This window comes from Mastigoproctus giganteus, chromosome 8, assembly GCF_048544385.1.
Source record: "Mastigoproctus giganteus isolate SK-2022 chromosome 8, ASM4854438v1, whole genome shotgun sequence".
Lineage (NCBI taxonomy): Eukaryota > Metazoa > Arthropoda > Arachnida > Uropygi > Thelyphonidae > Mastigoproctus > Mastigoproctus giganteus.
The window spans coordinates 23,855,579-23,875,594 of NC_143582.1; the positions used below are offsets into that span (position 1 = coordinate 23,855,579).

General features: G+C 39.7%; 1 protein-coding gene across 3 annotated transcripts in view; it reads right to left on the reverse strand.

The window, feature by feature from the left end:
- Positions 1-409: 409 nt before the first annotated feature.
- LOC150081366 (uncharacterized) overlaps positions 410-20,016 on the reverse strand; it is a 96,227-nt gene continuing 76,620 nt past the window's right edge. For all 3 annotated transcript variants that reach the window (XM_090379218.1, XM_090379217.1, XM_090379216.1), the window contains 3 exons: positions 4,287-4,490; positions 1,211-2,182; positions 410-817 (listed from right to left, as the gene is read on the reverse strand). In XM_090379218.1, the coding sequence (XP_090235344.1) occupies positions 1,464-2,182; positions 4,287-4,490 (923 nt within the window). In that variant the 3' untranslated portion in view covers positions 410-817; positions 1,211-1,463. The remainder of the gene's footprint in view (positions 818-1,210; positions 2,183-4,286; positions 4,491-20,016) is intronic.

Below are 20,016 nucleotides of genomic sequence, written 5' to 3' on the forward strand. Positions count from 1 at the left end.
ATTAGGTAGGTGTACGTCATAAAGTGTCCAGTCAGTGTAAAGCCAAACCTCCATATGTCCTAACAAAGTGGCCAAGCGGTGTACATCCTTCCTAATTACCATCTAGTATTCCTGATGGATCCTAGGACATCTATGAAAGCAGCCATGCGATGGTAGATCAACCAGTTCTGCTTCTTTGGATAATATCCTCTTGGACCGGCGACTAACTGTGCTGCGGTCGACAGCATTGTTTGAGTAAACAAGATGGTGAGTTGAGTGTTGGCAATCATGTGGTTATGTTCATCAATCACAAATCAAGACATACAACAGATTATTGCTTTATTTTGAGCTCTCGGAGTATCATGCAAAATACGAGAAATAATTGGAAGTTGGTTATAAAACGCTCTTGGCAGTTACACTGCTCTCTGAAATTAAAGTTAAAGCAAGAACAAGACAAGAGCTGAAAAAACAGAAACAATATGTACACAGGTTCCCCTTCACCACTATTTTTATCTACACTTAGGATCACTCTAATCTGTCCTATAGTCCTTTCTCCCTCGTGCACAGTCCAAATCCCAGCCATCATTTTATATTATCGTTCTATTATGTGTAGTAAGAAATCTTAGAAATCAAAATTACTTCGAAAATATTAACACTTGGACATCTAGAAATAATACTTGTAAGATAAGTGGCGACATCTACAAGAACTGCGTCTCTTGTTCGGCCAACCAACCTCCAGGTGTCGATGTCTACCTTATTATTGTACAATAGATTCTCGATGAGATGGAACATGAAGGGGCAGGCGGGCATGAGCTGTTGATGAAATCGTCAAAATTACCTGAAAGGGCAAAAAAAGAAAACAAAATTAGATTAGTGAGCGGTGTCAGTAGATACGATTTATAATTTTAAACACCAAAATTCATAAATATCGCTTTTCTAAAAAAGTGATCGTCTCCATCTTTTAAAGATGGTTGCCAAGGCAACCAATTGACATAGTTGAAGTGGTTGACACAAAAGATTAGAACTTTCCAGCTTAATTATGATCTCAAATAGTTGACATAAGAGCTTAATAGATCTTTTAAGATATTCTGTTTTCTTATGTTAATTAGAGAGAGAGAGAAAGAGAGAGAAAATGGCTTAAACTGCTAAGTTTACTCATTTGATGTTTGTCATTCGACTTTTAGAACTTAAGTCCCTAAAATTATATTTAAAAGAAAACAAAATGGCGTACCTTGTTTACATCCAGCGTAGTGATGCAGGTGGATAAATATTTACAGGATGAACTACGTTTATAAAAGCTGATGATGATCTCTGTATGAAGGATGGAGGGGGAAGGATGGCTGTACTGTAAAATCTTCCTCAGTCACTCTACCATACATTGTGCAGTCACGGGACACTGAAGCGCTACCTGGTAGCCTGGGAAGAAAATACACTACTGCAGATGGAACTGTTCACAAAACATTGGGTCGATGTACACTAAAAGGTTAATATGGTCGCCATAGTGTGGGGTCAGCCTGGCTGTGTCCGTTTGCTGTTGTACCAAACAGACCACCCCCGGGTCCTGTAGGCGTTACCAGTAGATGGTGTCGACTGTCATTGTTGTTTTCCGATTGGCTCACGGAATCGCTGTTTGAGGTCTCTCTGGAAGTCGCCATATTGTTCAACCCTGTGGTGGTGACCTGTTCACTCCGCTGTTGTTGTTGTTGTTGTTGCTGTTGTTGGGACGCTAGAGATGCGTCGACAGCTGATCTTAGTTCGTTACCGAGCAGATGGATTGAAGAATGTAGAGGATTCTGGGAGACGCTGGAGTAAAGTTGGGGGTAGAGTAGAGATGGTGGGACCACCGGGGGTCCTAGGTACATACCTGCCGTCGGCCCAGTGCCACCGCTGCTGTTGCCGTAGTAACCGTGTCCGGAGAGTAACGTGTAGCCACCGTGGCTAACGGACAGATAGGGGGCGCTGTTGGTGCCCGACAATAATGCCACCGTTGTGCTAGGAGTCTGTTGGTTGTAACCAGCATTGGCAACCCCGCTCAGACCATGACGGAGTTCGGATAGCCTGTCGGAGAGACAAAGTTCAGAAACTGCTGCCACAGCGTTGCTGTACCGAGATACCAGAAGGGAGTCTTTCAAAGATAGGGTGTTGTGTTGGTCGTTTAAGGCAGAGAAACTCGATGAACTTCCACTAGCCCGATCAGATAGACCTGCCAATGAAAGAGAATAAAAATCAATCACTAACTTTATAGAAGATGACAATTATTTATTTTCTCTGTTAACTCAATAAATGACACTCCAGCCTAAAAGTCTGGAATCGCAGTGTATGTATGACAACAGGTTTCGTTAATATTTTTGAAATTAGGACAAACGATCTGCAAGGTTCCCCATAAATTTTGTGAAGAATCCAGACTTAATGGTCTAGATTATCCCATAGAAGCTCAATTGGGCTTAAGTCAAGTGATCGGGATGGCCACACCATAATTTGCAATCCCCGCTGTTTAGTTGCTAAAAAGTCCCCACAGCATTGGGGCCCTGTCTCCTTGTAATAAAAACAGTCGAAGTCCAGAGGATACTGTATTATGTTCAAGGATGTTTTTATAGCCTTCTTTTCTTAAAATTTCTTCAATTCTGATGATGTCACCAACTCCAGAAAAACAGAAGCAACCCCAGATCATGATGGAAGCACCATCGTGCTTGACTGTAGGCAACAATGTGGCACCATTTTTTCTTCAGTCTCTACGCTTGGATACAAAAATTTCAAATTTGGATTGATCCATCCACAGTACGTTTTTCCACTCTTCAGTTGTCCATTGTTGATGGATCTTAGCCCAAGCCAACCGCTTCTTTATTTTCCTGTCAGCTACATAACCACGAAGTCCTTGTTTAAGACGAAGTTTTGAACACGAGAAGTTCTCCATTCCTATTGAACTCGGATGGGATGAACTCAAGAAGAGCGGCGGTCTTCTTGAATAGTCGAATGGTAGTTTGTACTCCTTTAAATGAAACACGCCCTAGTGGGTAACATAGTTCATAGAATCGCTGTCCTCCCACACCAGGTGGAAAAGACCTGAATTCGAGTCCTGTCGATGATGTGAGGAATTTTCATGGGCCTTTTTCACAACGTGGCCGAGTTAGTCGGTCTCAGGAGAGAATAGTATGGTTTTTCTCCTGGAAACTTCCTCTTTTCGTCTATGAAACAAAAAATAAACCGCAGAACGCACGCAGTTTACAGACAGTTGATGCTCCTGAAGCAATACAACAACAGCAACTGCATTTTTCAACATTCAGTTCCTCATTTCTTGCCATGTTCATAACATAAAATCCATTTATATTATTGCAAAACCCTCTAGAATCATCTACAATCTTCTATAATATTGAGACATTACTTCCACTTTCTATAATATTCTAGAATCAACTACAATTCTACCACATTCAAGAATCTTCTACAATGTTTTACAACGTCCAGGAGTCTTTCTAAAAGTTTCTTAAATATCATTGCAGTTTTTTGATTTTTATAAAGAATAGAAAATATTTTAATAAAATTGGTAAACAAGGTGGTTCTATTTTAATAAAAATTTAGAAAATTAAGTGAATTAAAGGTGATTCGAAACTTTTAGGCTGGAGTGTATATGAATTGTATTAAAATTAAAGTTATTTATCCAATATCCATTTCAGCGACAAAAATAAACAAATACATGACCTTACATCACTGGGAGGAGTTAAATCCGACCATGTGCATGTCCAGTCATGTTATATAACATCACTGACACTTTTCCAACATCAGGGAGAGTTTGTTTGGCGAACGCCAAAGGAAGCGCATCATCTTGAGTGTCTTGTGCCAACCATCAAACATGGAGGAGGATGAACAATGGTTTGGGCAGCAACATCTTGGTATTCTTTGAGTCCTATCAGCATCCTGAATTGGCGAATTACTGCCACTGATTGATTACCTCGATATTCTAAGTGACCAGGTTCATCCCATGGTGCAAATGTTGTTTCCCACAAACGATGCCTTATTCCAAGATGATAATGCTCCAATACACACGGCCAGATGGGTCCATCTTCCTTTGGAGAGCATGAAATTGAAGCTAAAGATCTCCCAAGGCCTTCACAATCACCACATTATCGAGCCACTGTGGGCATATTTAGAAAGGAGAGTGAGCAGGTTTTCTCCACCTTCATCATCCAAACAGATTGAAACGATCCTTCACGAGGAATGGTTGCAACTTATCTTTTTGGACGCTAGTGTACATACATCATTATTAATTGTTTATACTACCTATAAATTTAATTAATTAAATTTTTACTTACCAGTTGTCAGCTGAACTGAAGATCCGCATGTCTCATGAGTTCCGGAAGTACCACTTATGGTGCCATCTAGCGGACAAGTGCCAGTAGCCGTGGTGAAACCTGCTCCCTGAAGGGACTGGGCTGAGGCTAAGTAAGACTGATAATGGGAGGCATATGGGTTCCAGTGCGGATCTGCACCAGTAAAATGTAACGCCTGGGATGGATCTGAAATGAAAAATCAAATGATTTGCTTTTAGAAAACTCACAGGACCTCAATCTGCTGAAATATAAAATGGATAACTCTTCAATGAAAGGAACTTTGATTTGATGATTTTGTGTTGAGGTTTTCTGTTAATGATTATTGATTTTGTATTGACCACGTTTGATTTTGTGTTAAAGATTTCTTCTTATTTTTATTTTGAGTAATAGTGATTTAATGATTTTGTTTAGATTTTGAGGATTTTTATCTTTATTTTGATGATTTTTGATAATGATTTTTTAATTTTGATAATATTTTTTCCATTTTGTGTTAAAGATTTTTTATTTTCATTTTGTGTTAATGATTTTTTGATTTTTTTGTTAATGATTTCTTTTCTTTTTATTCTGCGTTGATTTTTGATTTCGTGTTGACGAGGTTTGATTTTGTGTTAAAGATTTTTTATTTTTATTTTGAATTTGTGTTAATAATTTTTGTTAATGTTATTGATTTTGTGTTAACGATTTTTTAGTTTTATTTTGTTTTGATTTGGATGATTTTTATTTTTATTTTTCAATTTATGTTAGTGATTTTTATTTAAATTTTGATTTTGGATTTGTATTAATAATTTTTGGGGTTTTGTTAATGTTATTGATTTCGTATTTGATTTTGTGTAAAAGATTTTTTTATTTTGATTTTGTGTTAATGATCTTGGTTTATTGTTAATGCTTATTGATTTCGTGTTTTATTTTTGGTTTTTTGTTAATGATTATTTATTTCGTGCTTGATTTTGTGTTAAAGAATTTCATTTCGTTTTAGTAATTTTGTTTTGATTTGGATTATTTCTATTCTGATGATTTTTGATAATGATTTTTTGAACTTGTGTTAAGGATTTTTTTATTTTGATTTTGTGTTAAAGATTTTTTATTTTTATTTTGAATTTGTGTTAATAATTTTTGTTAATATTATTGATTCTGTGTTAACGATTTTTTAGTTTTATTTTTTTTTTGATTTGGATGATTTTTATTTTAATTTTTCAATTTGTGTTAGTGATTTTTATTTTTATTTTGATTTTGGATTTGTATTAATAATTTTTGGGGTTTTGTAAATGTTATTGATTTCGTATTTGATTTTGTGTTAAAGATTTTTATATTTTGTTTTCATTTGGATGATTTTTATTTTGATTTTGTGTTAATGATTTGGTTTTTTGTAAATGTTATTGCTTTCGTATTTGATTTTGTGTTAAAGATTTTTATATTTTGTTTTCATTTGGATGATTTTTATTTTGATTTTGTGTTAATGATTTGGTTTTTTGTTAATGCTTATTGATTTCGTGTTTGATTTTTGGTTTTTTGTTAATGATTATTGATGTCGTGCTTGATTTTGTGTTAAAGATTTTTTATTTCGTTTTAATAATTTTGTTTTGATTTGGATTATTTTTATTTTGATTTTATGTTGATGATTTTTGATAATGATTTTTTGAACTTGTGTTAAGGATTTTTTTATTTTGATTTGGATTATTTTTGATAATGATTTTATGTTGAAGATTTTTGATAATGATTTTTTGAACTTGTGTTAAGGATTTTTTTATTTTGATTTTGTGTTGTTGATTTTTGACACTGTTTTTTTTTTTTTTTTGTGTGTGTGTTAATGATTTTTGGTTTCGTATTGACGAGTATCGATTAATTATTTTCGATTCCTTTTAATGTTTTTTAATTTTTGTTTTTCCTTTTGGTTCGTTTCTTAAAGTTAAAGAAGAAGTTCCCTTACTGCTATTAAGGGACATCGCAAAGCAAATGAGGGAAACTCTTCATTCTGGATGGAATTAAAGAGTCTCAGAATAGCTGTCAGTGCTGCGTCCATCTTCCTAAACTGCCTTATGAATTTTTCCTCAAAATCCCATATTTCCGAGATGTCCAAAGCCCGAAACGCAATACAAACGCGCCAAATGTTTACTCTATTCTTTCCAGGTGTTGTGAGGAGGCGCGTTATTAGGGGGGAACATATCTACACCTACCGGGAAACAAACAGCGTCCGCATCAAGAAACTGCGTATAAATTAAAGACGAAATTCTATGATGGCTGGCCTCGATAGCGCACGATCAAGTGGATGAGCAGACGACTTGTCATTATGCGTGACATGTATATGAGGTTTCAAGAAGACCCGTCCTTGGTAAACATAATACCCACTTGGGCACGACAACAAACTCGAATTATTCGCAGTTCAAAGTCCCGCTGTCTCTCCTACTCCTTGGGCAGTAATTATAGAATGACGTGACACTGTTTACTGATAACGGCAATTGTTACGTCACTGCAAGCGCTCGTGTCATTCACGTGTTTGGATTGTCAATTTCGTTCGGGGGTAATTTCATCTTTTGAAAGTTTTATGATTTTCGAGCATTTATCTGTTGGCAGAGAGAGAGAGCGAATCTGCTTCGAATCTGCTCGATATTAAACTTAGTTTTTGGTGAAATATTCGCGTGTAACTGTCAGTGATCGCCTTTTTAAAGGAGTGTTAAACGCCTACAAACGCACTCGTGTACGGTTCCCACCGCGTTAAGACAAATATGGATTTACAACAACGTCGTCTGCTCTTAATGAATAAACCAATGACTGGAAACTGGGTGATTATTCTGGTTTCAGTTGTGATAAATTCCTCATGGATCGAAGTATGAGGTCTAATTGAGGTGGAGTCACTTATTTTAGAGAACTGCTATTGCAAAAATAGTTCGCTTCGGATGGAACTGCGTCAAGTATTTCCAACGTTTTATCCCAAAATGGTACTGTCTATTTTTCTGCAGACAAAGAAGTGTGGAAGGATTGATACGATCTATTAGTGACATACAATTGACATATTTCAAGCGTGTACATTCTGTGCAGCAGTATATGAGGGCTGTTTATAAAGTAGTGGTCAAGATTTCCTGTTGTTGATGATACGTAACTGCTCAATTAATCTGACTGCAGTCTTTTGGTCAGATGCTGTAAGTTTAAGAGAGGCAAGGGGGCACCTTACACCTTTGCCCTGTAAATGCAAGAAAGATTGGAAGTATATGAACACTGATGTTCGTATACTTTCTTTAATATTTTGGTAGGGCAGTGTATAATACTGTCACAAGGTGTTGAATAAAGAGCGTTGTTGACACAGAAACCAGGAACTAAGAAAATAAACTTTCTATCTTCACTCTAAAACGGCCATATCAGGTTAGAGGGCCTTACAAGTTAAAGAGAACACACGAGCAGCACCATATTTAGCAGTGACGTAGGCTAGAAGTACAATCAGCTGAAACGCGTCTATAATGTCCTCTACACTTAAGGTTCACTGACTGGATTGTGGTTAACTGCTTCGTTCTTACAATCGCTTTAATGGATGGTGGAACATTGGGGCGTCTCCACTCCAAGGGATCTATGTCCTCCCCCCTCCTTGCTGCTCCCCTCACAATATGCCATTTACTTGAGAGACAGTTGCTTTCGCACTCTAAAGTCAAATATTTGATTTTTAGTTGCGGCAAAAGTTCAGGGAAAATAGAGAGAAAATATAAATTGAGGTTCGAAAGAACGAATGAGATAGGAGGTTTATGGATTGGGATAAATAGAGGAATAGAAAGATATCGAAAGAGGTGGAATTAATAACGAAGATAAAAAGATTTAGGGAAGAGAAAAGGAAAGTCGAAAGATAGGGAGAAGAGGAAAAAGTAAATGTGGAAAGGAGTGAAAGAGAGCGAGAGAAAGGTAAAAAGGGAGAGTGAGAGAAAGATATGGTTATAAGTTGAGGTAAACAGAGACTGAAAACCGGAAGAAAGAGAGAAATGAGAATAACAGATGGATGATAGATTCTCAGTTCAAATTTATAAGTTGATGTAAACTTTGGATTCCATTTTAGCCTGATGAAGAATCCTATACTAGAATCTGGAAACGTAGCCAATTTAATTAGATTACCAACCGAATTTTATTAAACTGAACTCGGATTGAACAAATTAACTTTTCTCCGATTCTTGTATTTTAGAGAAAGGTAGTCATAAATAGAAACAAAGGGAACGAGAGAGAGAGAGAGAGAGAAACAGCTACAGGAGAAATATCGGAGATTGAAATGAAGTGATATAATCAGAAATGAGAGAGAGAAATATAAAAAGACAGACAGAGAGAAACAGCGAGAAACAGAAAGGGAGAGATAGCGAGATAGAGAGAGAGACATGGAGAGAGAGAGAGAGAGAGAGAGAGAGAGAGAGAGAGAGAGAGAGAGTGAGAGAGAGAGCAAAAAGGAGAGAGAAACAGAAAGATACAGAGTGATAAAGACAGAAAGAGAGAGAAAGAGACAGAGAAAAGAACGGAAAGAGAGAGACAATAGCGAGAAACAGAAAAAGAGAGATAATAGCTAGGAGAGAGGGAAATAGAAAGAGAGAGATAAAAAGAGGGAGAAAGAAAGAGAAGGAGCGAAATAGAAAGGGAGAGAAATAGAAAGAGAGAGAAAGAGAGATAGAAAGGGAGAGAAATAGAGAGAGAGAAGGAAAGACCCAGAGAGAGAGAGAGAGAGAGGGGGGGGAGACAGAGAGAGAATGAGAGAGAGAGAGCGAGTGAGAGAGGTAGAGAGAGAACCAGGAAGAAAGAGAGAAAGGGGGGAAGAGACCAAAGAGAGTGTTGCAAGAAAGGGACAAAACGAGAGAGGAGAGAGATAGAAAGAATGAAGGAGAAATAGTATCTGCATTATCATCTGTGGGTGCATGGGTGGGCAGCTACCAGGGTAGCTGCCCACCCACGCACCCACAGATGAGAGGCCAACAGCTTTGAAACGGTGTCGTCTGGGTGGTGGTATCCACTGAGAATAATAACAGCAGTCTTCTACACTAGAGAAGCGTTACTTATTCAAAGTAGTGCAATACCTAAGCAACTCGTTGTGAAGGCAGCCACAATATGAGATAAAATCAAACGATGGCGTCTGTAGTTAAACTTATGGGAAAACATCTACACGATGTTAATTAGCTGAACCCATAACTTATTATGCCTTGTGCATGTAGTCTTCTGAAAAATGGGAAATAGCAGAGAGAGAGAAGAGGGGAGAGAGGGATGACTGCGCCAACTATCAAAGTGCAGTTGTGGAAAGTCGCAAGTGGAGAGAGGTGGGCCGTGTGGACGTCGTTGGCAGTGGCGGTGGGGGTGGGGGGAGCGTGTGGGTCTTCTGCGAATAAACGAGAAATGTGACGACGTCTCATCAGTGCTCGGCCTGTGTCGGCATCGGCGACGATCGTGCGAAACGCAATTTCGGATTGAGCGAGTGTCGGCCGAAATATCGCTAATTTTTTCGGCGGAGGGAGGTCGCTGCTGCCGTAATGTCATCGCAGAACCGCGTGGGGTTTTCGGGAGGAGGCCGACAACAGAGCCGCTGCGTGTAAACACGCCGGCGCTCTCGTAATCTAAATATTTAATCGGCGCATATAACGCGAGGGTGTTCATTGCTGGCGCTGATTTGGCTCGCCCCTCCCACTCCTCCGCCGTCCGTCCGCCGCGGCAATCGGAGCAATGAGAGCGGTGCCGATCTGCCCCTGAGCCGCGGATAACTACGAACACAATCGCTGCCGGATGATATTTCTCGTCAAAAATGATGCGGGCGGCATCGCAGGCACCACGTGACCAGTTCCGCCGAAACCCCGTGCGCAACACCTCCGAAAACATCACCCAATTACGAACGCCAGTAATGGAAGGGACATCAAAAAACGAAACGGAAGCGCACTTGCTTTGAAGTGCCCCTCCCCCACCCCCGAATCAGGAATTTTTCGCCTCCACCAGGCGATAGTGAGTTCGTATTCGACACTCGTCTCGTTTTATTACGATAAGGGGGTAATAATTAAGGGGGGCGCAGAAATAGTTATTCCCTTTGATTGCCGTTCTTCACTTCGCAGGTTCTGTTTCGGAGAGAAATCAGATCAAAACGGAAACGAAATGAATATCACAAACACATACACGCACTCGTCAAAATAATGGGAACAGTGAAGGCGAAGGTGAGGGGAAGTGGATGACCAGCAGGGGTGACGAAGGCACAGCAAAGAGCGAGAAACAGAAGGAAAGAGAGACAGACAGATAAAGTAAAACGGAGAAAGAGAGAGAGATAAAGACAAAGAGAGAAAGAAATACAAGGAAAGAGAGAGAGAGAAACAGAGAAAAAGAATATAAACAGAAAAAACAACAGAGCGTGTGTGTGCATGTGTGTGTGAGAGAGAGAGCGAGAGAGAGAGAAGGAGAGAGGAAGAGAGATAAAGAAAGCGAAACAGGTAAACAGAGAAAGCGAAAAGGTCGAGAGAGAAACAGGAAAGAAAAACAGACAGATAAACAGAAAGAAATAGAGAGAGAAATAAAATATAAAGAAAGAAAAGACAAACGATGAGAAACAGAGACGAAAAGAGAAAGAAGATGCAGAAAGAGATGGAGGGAGAGAGAGACAAACAGAAAGAAACAACACACAGAGATATAAAGGACACATAGAAAGAAAGACAGAGACAGAGGGAGAAGGGAAACACAGAAAACAGAGAAATAAACAGAGAGAGAGAGAGAGATGGGCGAACAGAAATGTGGAGAGAAAGAGAAACAAAAAGAAACAATACAAAGATATGAAAGAAAACAGAGAAAGAAAGGACAGACAGGGGAGGGGAAACAGAGAGATAGAGAGACTGTGATCTGTTTTGTTACTGAAATGCTGATCCTTGTTCATAACGGACTACAACAATGAAACCTGTCTCGAAACATCTGGCTCAGCTGACCTGCAAACACAGCTTCCATCACACACCTCACCTATAATTTGCATATTTGCCCCCTGAGCCGCACACGGTTCTGAGAAAGGAAACAACACGCGTTATGCACGTACGGAGGGGTTCCGTCACACGAATGCTTTCATTATTTCGGCAATCCCGTCTGTATTTACGGAAACTATCAACCCTGATATAAAAGAATCTGACACGGTGGTTTAAGAAAAAAACAAGCTGCACATGCGCTGAACAAAAGAAGTCCCACGGGACATCCTGCTAAACCTTCTACCAAACGAGACTAACCAAAGTACCAAGATTTGATGCTGAATTGCATTCGGTACCTACAGCTTCAAATCTACGCTAAAAGACTAAAGAAACTTTAGTCACCACTGCGCACAATCCTGATTGGATCTGTCAAATCCTTGAAAACTTGGACCAATCTATCCCCAAAGAGTTCATTCATTTCCAGAGGAGAATCCACTTGTACAGTAATTAATGACAAATGCCTATTTTGGTGAATGGCTCAATTTCAGCAAAGGCCATGGATGGATGTCCTGTACATTCCCGAACTTCAGCAGAGGTCTGCCGATTTTTCAATTTTGCGTTCGTTATCACTTCGAAATCGGCCAATATACCAAAACAGAAACTGCAAAGGTACTGGAACACAAAAATGATGACGGGTGACGTTGCCGTAAAATTACGGCATCGAGAGACGCTTCGTAATGTTTCTTATATATTAATGACGATAATCAGAGGCCAAGTGTGTGGTCGGTGCGCAAAGAACCACCGTAGCTAATTAAGCTAACATCTGCGGACACGATGCCGACCCGAGACTGCGCATTTTAATCATCCCCTCGGAAAGACGAGCCCCCGAGATTCCAATAACGGTGAAGGGGCGATTATCTTGCCCGCTTTTCTTACAAATTGTGGTAACGAAAATACCAAACGAAGGCCTTTGACTTCTTAAGAATAAACTCTTTTGTGTGGCGGTGAGGTTGGCAAACCGATGCGGAACTGGATCTCGCTGCCAGTTGTCGTACAAGACGCTAACAACCGTGAACGCTGGCATCATTAGTTGGCTTACTCGTGTTCTGTCTTCTGCATTTTCGCATTCGGGGCAAATTTCCATATTTTAATGGCGTCTCTACTGTTTCTTCGTTGTTAAACACGATATTTTCAATTTTTTTTTCTCTCTTTTCTTCTTCTTCCTCTTGCACTGGATTTGATTTTCAATTTCCCGACTACAGATTCTGTTTCTACGATACCCCCGTGACGGGAACGGTTTCGAAGGACTTAAATAATATTTTCCGGATCCGCACACCCAACTCTAGCAAGAACAAGCTAATTTAAATAATATTTCCAAGGCATTATGGGATTGGTGATTCAGAATGGTGCAGAAGACCAAGCAGAAATTATATACACACCTCGTTGTCTGCTCACCCCGCTGTCTACTTAATGGACTATTCTATAGAAGGGAAAGGAAATTGCACGCACACACACACCACTTGAAGCCGTAGGTACTGGATCGGTGGACTTCATCGAAGGGAGAGGAAGTTATATATACACCTGCTGTTCTCTGCTCACCCCTTTGTCTATTTAATGGACTATTCCATAGAAGGGAAATATATACACCTCTTGTTGTCTGCCCTCCCCTTTGTCTATTCAATGGACTATTCCATAGAAGGGAAATATATATCTCTTGTTGTCTGCCCATCCCTTTATCTATTTAAGGGACTATTCCATAGAAGGAAATATATACACCTCTTGTTGTCTGCCCACCTCTTTGTCTATTTAATGGACTATTCCATAGAAGGGAAATATATACACCTCTTGCTGTCTGCCCTCCCCTTTGTCTGTTTAATGGACTATTCCATAGAAGGGAAAGGAAATTATATACACACCTCTTATTGTCTGCTCACCTCCTTTGTCTATTCAATGGACTATTCCATAGAAGGGAAATATATACCTCTTGTTGTCTGCCCATCCCTTTATCTATTTAAGGGACTATTCCATAGAAGGAAATATATACACCTCTTGTTGTCTGCCCACCTCTTTGTCTATTTAATGGACTATTCCATAGAAGGGAAATATATACACCTCTTGCTGTCTGCCCCCCTTTGTCTATTTAATGGACTATTCCATAGAAGGGAAATATATACACCTCTTGTTGTCTGCCCACCTCTTTGTCTATTTAATGGACTATTCCATAGAAGGGAAATATATACACCTCTTGCTGTCTGCCCTCCCCTTTGTCTGTTTAATGGACTATTCCATAGAAGGGAAAGGAAATTATATACACACCTCTTATTGTCTGCTCACCTCCTTTGTCTATTCAATGGACTATTCCATAGAAGGGAAATATATACCTCTTGTTGTCTGCCCATCCCTTTATCTATTTAAGGGACTATTCCATAGAAGGAAATATATACACCTCTTGTTGTCTGCCCACCTCTTTGTCTATTTAATGGACTATTCCATAGAAGGGAAATCTATACACCTCTTGCTGTCTGCCCCCCTTTGTCTATTTAATGGACTATTCCATAGAAGGGAAATATATACACCTCTTGCTGTCTGCCCCCCTTTGTCTATTTAATGGACTATTCCATAGAAGGGAAATATATACACCTCTTGTTGTCTGCCCACCCCTTTGTCTATTTAATGGACTATTCCATAGAAGGAAATATATACACCTCTTGTTGTCTGCCCTCCCCTTTGTTTCTTTAATGGACTATTCCATAGAAGGGAAAGGAAATTATATACACACCTCTTGTTGTCTGCTCACCTCCTTTGTCTATTCAATGGACTGTTCCATAGAAGGAAAATATATACACCTCTTGTCTGCCCACCCCTCTGTAGATTTAATGGAGTATTCCATAGAAGGGAAAGGAAATTATAAACACACCCCTCTTTTTCTGCTCATTCCCTTTGTCTATTTAATGGACTATTCGATAGAAGTGAAATATATACACCTCTTGTTGTATGCCCATCCCTTTATCTATTTAATGGACTATTCCATAGAAAGATGTGGTCAAGGTAACAGGGATTCCCGGTGAAGGGAGAACCTTTCTACCGCGCGTTGGCAAAATATTGGAAGCACTATATAACTTAGGGATCGGTGGACTTCATCGAAATGGCTACATTGTGAATGTTGATTTTTAAGTTAATTTGAGAGGAAGGGTTGAAGATTTGATGTCCGTGTGGCAAATGCGCAAACATTTGCCACACGGACGCTGTGTATGTTTGTTTTTAAAAAAAAAAATGTATAATTTGAAATTCTGTTGTTAAGGGAAGAAATGTTTTCAAGGGCTTTTCACCCACTGCTGAATTAGCCAGTAACATGTGCTGGTTGTATCACTATGCTCCTATCTAAACAGACAATCCAACCTTCAGAACAAAAATATACCGACAACTGACGAATCAGGATCTGCATTTTCCGAATCGACACATCGCTCACAGCGTATCAACCCTCTTTAACCCTTAAAAAGAAATTCATTAACTCATCTATTACGCATGTGTAGTTGGTCCCCAACGTTTAACGATGCAAACACACAAACCAACCTTCAGAGCCTTTACCGAATCGACACTATGTATGAACTCTTTAACCCTAAAAACACTAGATAAGTCATATATTACGCATGCGTAGTTTGTACATGTTTATACAGTAATTAATGACAAATGCCTCTTTCGGTGAATGGCTCAATAATTTGAGCAAAGGCCATGGATGGATGCCCTGCACATTCAGTAGAGGTAGGCCGATTTTTCAATTTTACGTTCATTATTACTTGAAAATCGGCCAATATACCAAAATACAAATTGAAAAGATACTCGAACGTAACGGTGCAAACAGACAAACCAACCTTCAGAACACAAAAGATACCGACCCTCACGAACTGCCTTTTCCCAATTGACACACCTCTTACAACGTAAGAACCCTCCTTAACCCTAAAAAAAAAAAAAAAAAAAACTCCGTAGGTCATCTATTACGCAGGCGTAGTTTGTCCCCAACGTTTAACGATGCAAATTTCTTCAAAATCGAGTAGAGCAAACCCCCCAATTGTACGCACGTGGATTGAAGTTTACCAACTGACCCCATCACCAAGGAGGGGGTGGTAAGGGGGGGGTAGAAAGAGCATTCAAAGCGAAAAACTGTTTCTGGCAGACCTCACACAATTATTATTCACTTAGCAGGGGCGGCGTAAAGTTGCTAGGCCAGTATTGACCGAGAGAAGGAAAGAGAGAGAAAAATACAAGAGTTTACACGTTGCTATGACTACGGCATGACAACAAAGTTTCCTTGTAACTGGGGAAAGGAAGTCTTTGAAGCCCTTGTAGTAAACGGTACTGGTAACTTTGTTAGTTTTAAGTTTTCTTTTTTAGTTCTTTTTTCTTTCTTTCTCTCTCTCTTTCTTTCGTTCTTTCTTTCGTCTATGTAAGGAGAAGTTTAACCTCTCTGGTACCGAATCTTGTTGACAGCCAACCGACATGAAAGATACGCTTGTAGAGAGAAACATTACCAGCAAATAATGAAGCCTCTTTGGGAAAAATCGAACAACTGACTCCTATGATGTTTTGCAGTAAAAAGGAGGAGAATGCGTTTTCGCAGAGAAGAAACAAACGAAGGATTTTTCCCTCAATAGGAGCGGCAAAGGAGAAAAGGGAAGGAGATACGGATAGAAACAAAGAGGGCAGTGGGAAAAGGTAAACTTTATTTCCCAGCGTATAGATGGTGAGAGAGAGAGTTGGGAGAGAAAAAAAAAATAATGCGACTCCTTTTGGAGTTGGTTTTTTTTTTTTTTTTTTTTTTTAGGAGATAATTTAGATAACATCGCTGGCATTCATTTGTTTACATTAAGAGAGTTTTAGGGAACGCGAAAGAAATGTTAGAAGTCGTTCCACCTAATTAGAAGACAGGAGCCAAGACAAGTGCTCTTGCTAAGTGCGTGCGTTTGAACAGTTGTTGTGCAACCAACAAAACCTACTCGTTTGGGAGAGGAATTTAAAGGAGATGAAAAGCAGGGGGGAAGGAGAGGGGGAGAAAAACAAGGGGGATGGAGACAGTGGAAAAACACAGAGAGAGAGAAAGAAACGAACGGGGAGACAGAAAGAGAAATAGAGTGAGAAAAGAAAAAAAGAGAGAAATTAAGGGAGACAAAGGGGGGAAAACAGATAGAGCAAGAAAAGGAGAAAGTGCGAGGGAGACAGAAAAACGTAGTGAAAAAGAAAGAGAGAGAGAAAAGAAAGAGAAAAAGAAAGAGAGAGAGAGAATAGAAAGAGAAAGGGAAAGAGAGAGAGAGAATAGAAAGAGAAAAAGAAAGAGAGAAAGAACAGAAAGAGAAAAAGAAAGAGAGCGAGAATAGAAAGAGAAAAAGAAAGGAGAGACAGAAAGAACGATAGAGGGAGAGGAGAGAAAGTAGATATAGAAATTGTGATAGAGAAACAGAACAACATAGTGAAAAAGAAAGAGAAAAAAAAAGAGAGAGAGAACAGAAAGAGAAAAAGAAAGAGAGAGAGAGAATATAAAGAGAAAAAGAAAGGAGAGACAGAAAGAACGATAGAGGGAGAGGAGAGAAAATAGATATAGAAATTGTGATAGAGAAACAGAACAACATAGTGAAAAAGAAAGAGAGAGAGAATAGAAAGAGAAAAAGAAAGAAAGAGAGAATGGAAAGAGAAAAAGAAAGAGAGAGAATGGAAAGAGAAAAAGAAAGAGAGAGAATGGAAAGAGAAAAAGAAAGGGGAGACAGAAAGAACGATAGAGGGAGAGGAGAGAAAATAGATATAGAAATTGTGATAGAGAAACAGAACAACATAGTGAAAAGAAAGAAAGAGAAAGAAAGAAAGAAAGAAAACGAGAAAGAAAGGGGAGATAGAAAGAGAAATAGAGAGGAGAGAAAATAGAGAAAGAGAAAAGGGCGGCGACAGGGACAGAGGGAAAAAACAGAGAAAGAGGGTGTGAGAGAGAGGAACAGAACATAGCGAAAAAAGAAAGAAATATAAAGGAGAGACAGAAAGATGAGAGAGAGAGAGAGAGAGAGAGAGAGAGAATGGAAAAAATAAGTGCAACGGAGAAAGACGGAAAAACATATAAAGAGAGAGTGTGTGTGTGTGTGAGAGAGAGAGAGAAAATAGATATAAAAAAAGAGAAACGAAACAGAGCAACAGCGAGAAAACGAAGGCAAAAAATAGAGAGAAGGGAAACATAACAGACAGAGTCAGAAACAGAAAGTGAGTGAGAAAAATAGATAGAAAAAGAAGCATAAAATTGAGAAAAACATCAGAACGAGAGAAAGAAACAGATAGCAAGAGGAAGAAAAATGGGAAAGAATAAGAGACAGAGAATAAGAATAAAGGGAGCAATAACAGAAAGAAAGCAGAGAGAATATGACCGAATGCATTTTCAAGGAATGGGCTAATAACACTTTTGGTAACCCTCCTGGACTGAATCAAATTGAGACTACTGATAACAGGAACAAAATGTTGGATCTCCCGAAAGATTTAAACAATGAAACTATTCGACACCAGAGGAACCAACAAGACCTCCTCTGAGTGAAATACAAATCACCAAAGAGAGCGTAATGAAAGCGATCAACGATCTGCTCAATAAGACCACTGTTGGACCACATAAATTTCCAACGTTCATCCTTAAAATAAGTAGCCCATTTATAATAGATCTATCACTAGACGTCTATCAGGAAATCATCAAATCATGAGCGTTCCTGCAAGCTTGGAAAAATTATATCGTAACCCCAATACCAAAGATTAACCAAAACAGACCAATTTCTGTTAGTTGCACCCTACAGAAGGTATTTGAAAAAGTGCCGCTTCCTACCATCAACCAACACTGCTTCAGCCATGGACCACCACATTTGCACTCAGTCATTTCGGGGAGATCAACAATAACAAACTTACTGCAAACCCTTTTCGCGTGCAGAAAGCACTAAATGAGAAAAAAACAAATTGATACGCAATCTCGCTTTACCATCTCGCGAGGAGTGCCACAAGGGAGGAGTTCTTTCGATTACCCTCTTCGCAGCCGCCGTGGAACTGTTTCTTGCTCGGTACTGCAATTTTATAGCGTATGCTGAGGACGTGAAATTCTTCATCACGTCCAAAGACCACGAATCAGCAGAAGGTATTTGCCAGATGGCGAATAGCACAATCCGAGAATTTGAGAGCTACCTAGATTGCACTGGGATCCGTATTAATGCACAGAAGTCTGCCCAAATGACCATAACTTACAACCAGAATAAAAATGACATCTCCATCTCTGTGAACGGGTCTAGTGTGGAAAAAGTGCACGCCCATCTGGACCTGGGTCTTCAGTGGGATAACAGACTCACCTTTGCTCAACACTTCGTCCATATGAAGACAAATTCCTACTGGACAAGAGCTGGTAGGAATTAGGGATCCTCAGCTCGCGACCAAGTACATTTTAAAGTGTGTCATGCCAATTGCAATGTACGCATCTCAAATCTGGTCCTCAGCTCCCGATTCACATTATAAATTCGTCTTTAGGATCGAGTACTGGTTCTTCCGATGGCTTAACAGAGTTGCTGGCCACCCTTTTACTATCTCAAGGGCCATTCTCTACTCAAACCTTAACATCACACCTTGGATGCTCCAGCCCTGGATAATATTCTATTCAAACCACGTGCAACTGCTAGACGTTGCGTAGGAGTAAATCATCCACTGCGTCCAATCCTCAACAATCTTGGTAGCCTGCAAAGATTCTTCCCATCAAATGCAGCAAAAATATTTAAATCTCTGCACATAGATGCCAAAAATCTCTGTGAGGATGCAACATACCAGAAAGAGATCTTCCAAGATTCTTACCGAAATATGAATCAGCTGCAAAATAACAGAGAGAAAAATAGGAAGAGAGAGAAGGAAAGAGACAGTGAGAAAAGGAGAAAATAAACGAAATCTCAAATCCGGCCCTTTCAGAAATAAAATGAACTCCGTACCCATCGTACGAATCTGTACCAGCCCGAAAAAGTCCTCCGCAGCTACCGACCCAACAAAAAAGCCATCTTCCCACTTTGACATCCCCCCATCGAAATTATAAATTTAAATTTTCATCAATAAGTCCTTCCTGGCAACCCTCGTTCGCCCGATGAATTCCTTTTTATTCTCCACGATAATTGCCCGTTAAAACACCCACAAATCTTCGAGTACCCCAACAGCGCATGCGCCCAATCGTTATTCTGCAACAATCTCGTGGTCTGCCCGTCTCTATTGCTTGTTTCCGTCGCTAAGGTCATTGCAGTTTGACCGTGTCAGCGAGCGTCTCCCGAATACAAACTCCCCACGCAACAGCGCACTCTGCGGAACACGCTCGACCCATTTCTCAAGAGATGGACACAGAAGACACCTGGGACCACGGCGCCTGACAATAAGATTCCGTTTACACCACACTTTACTATTCCCAAATAAGAAAAAACACTCGTAGGAGAAATAGGAGGGAAAACCGGCGTGTATTCGAACATTTTTAAAGGCGAAATACCAGATGCGGTTTGAATCTTTCGAAGGACCACGTTTGGTGTAATGAGAAACTGGTGGGTTGCCGGTAGAGGGCAGCACCGGCGAGCGTGTATTTCACCTTGACAACAATGAATCAAAAGCTCCTACTCTCTGGCGATGTTTAATGCAGCATGGAGCGCTTGTCAAGTCCAGGGCGAATTGAAGCAGTTCGTAGGAGATGTAATGAATAGTGGTTTCTCAGATGCTGCGTCTCAACCATAACCACCCCTCCTTAAGGAGAGCTCCATAAAACAGTGGCTTCTCATGAACGATTAACCACCAAAGTGCGAAGATTCCCATCC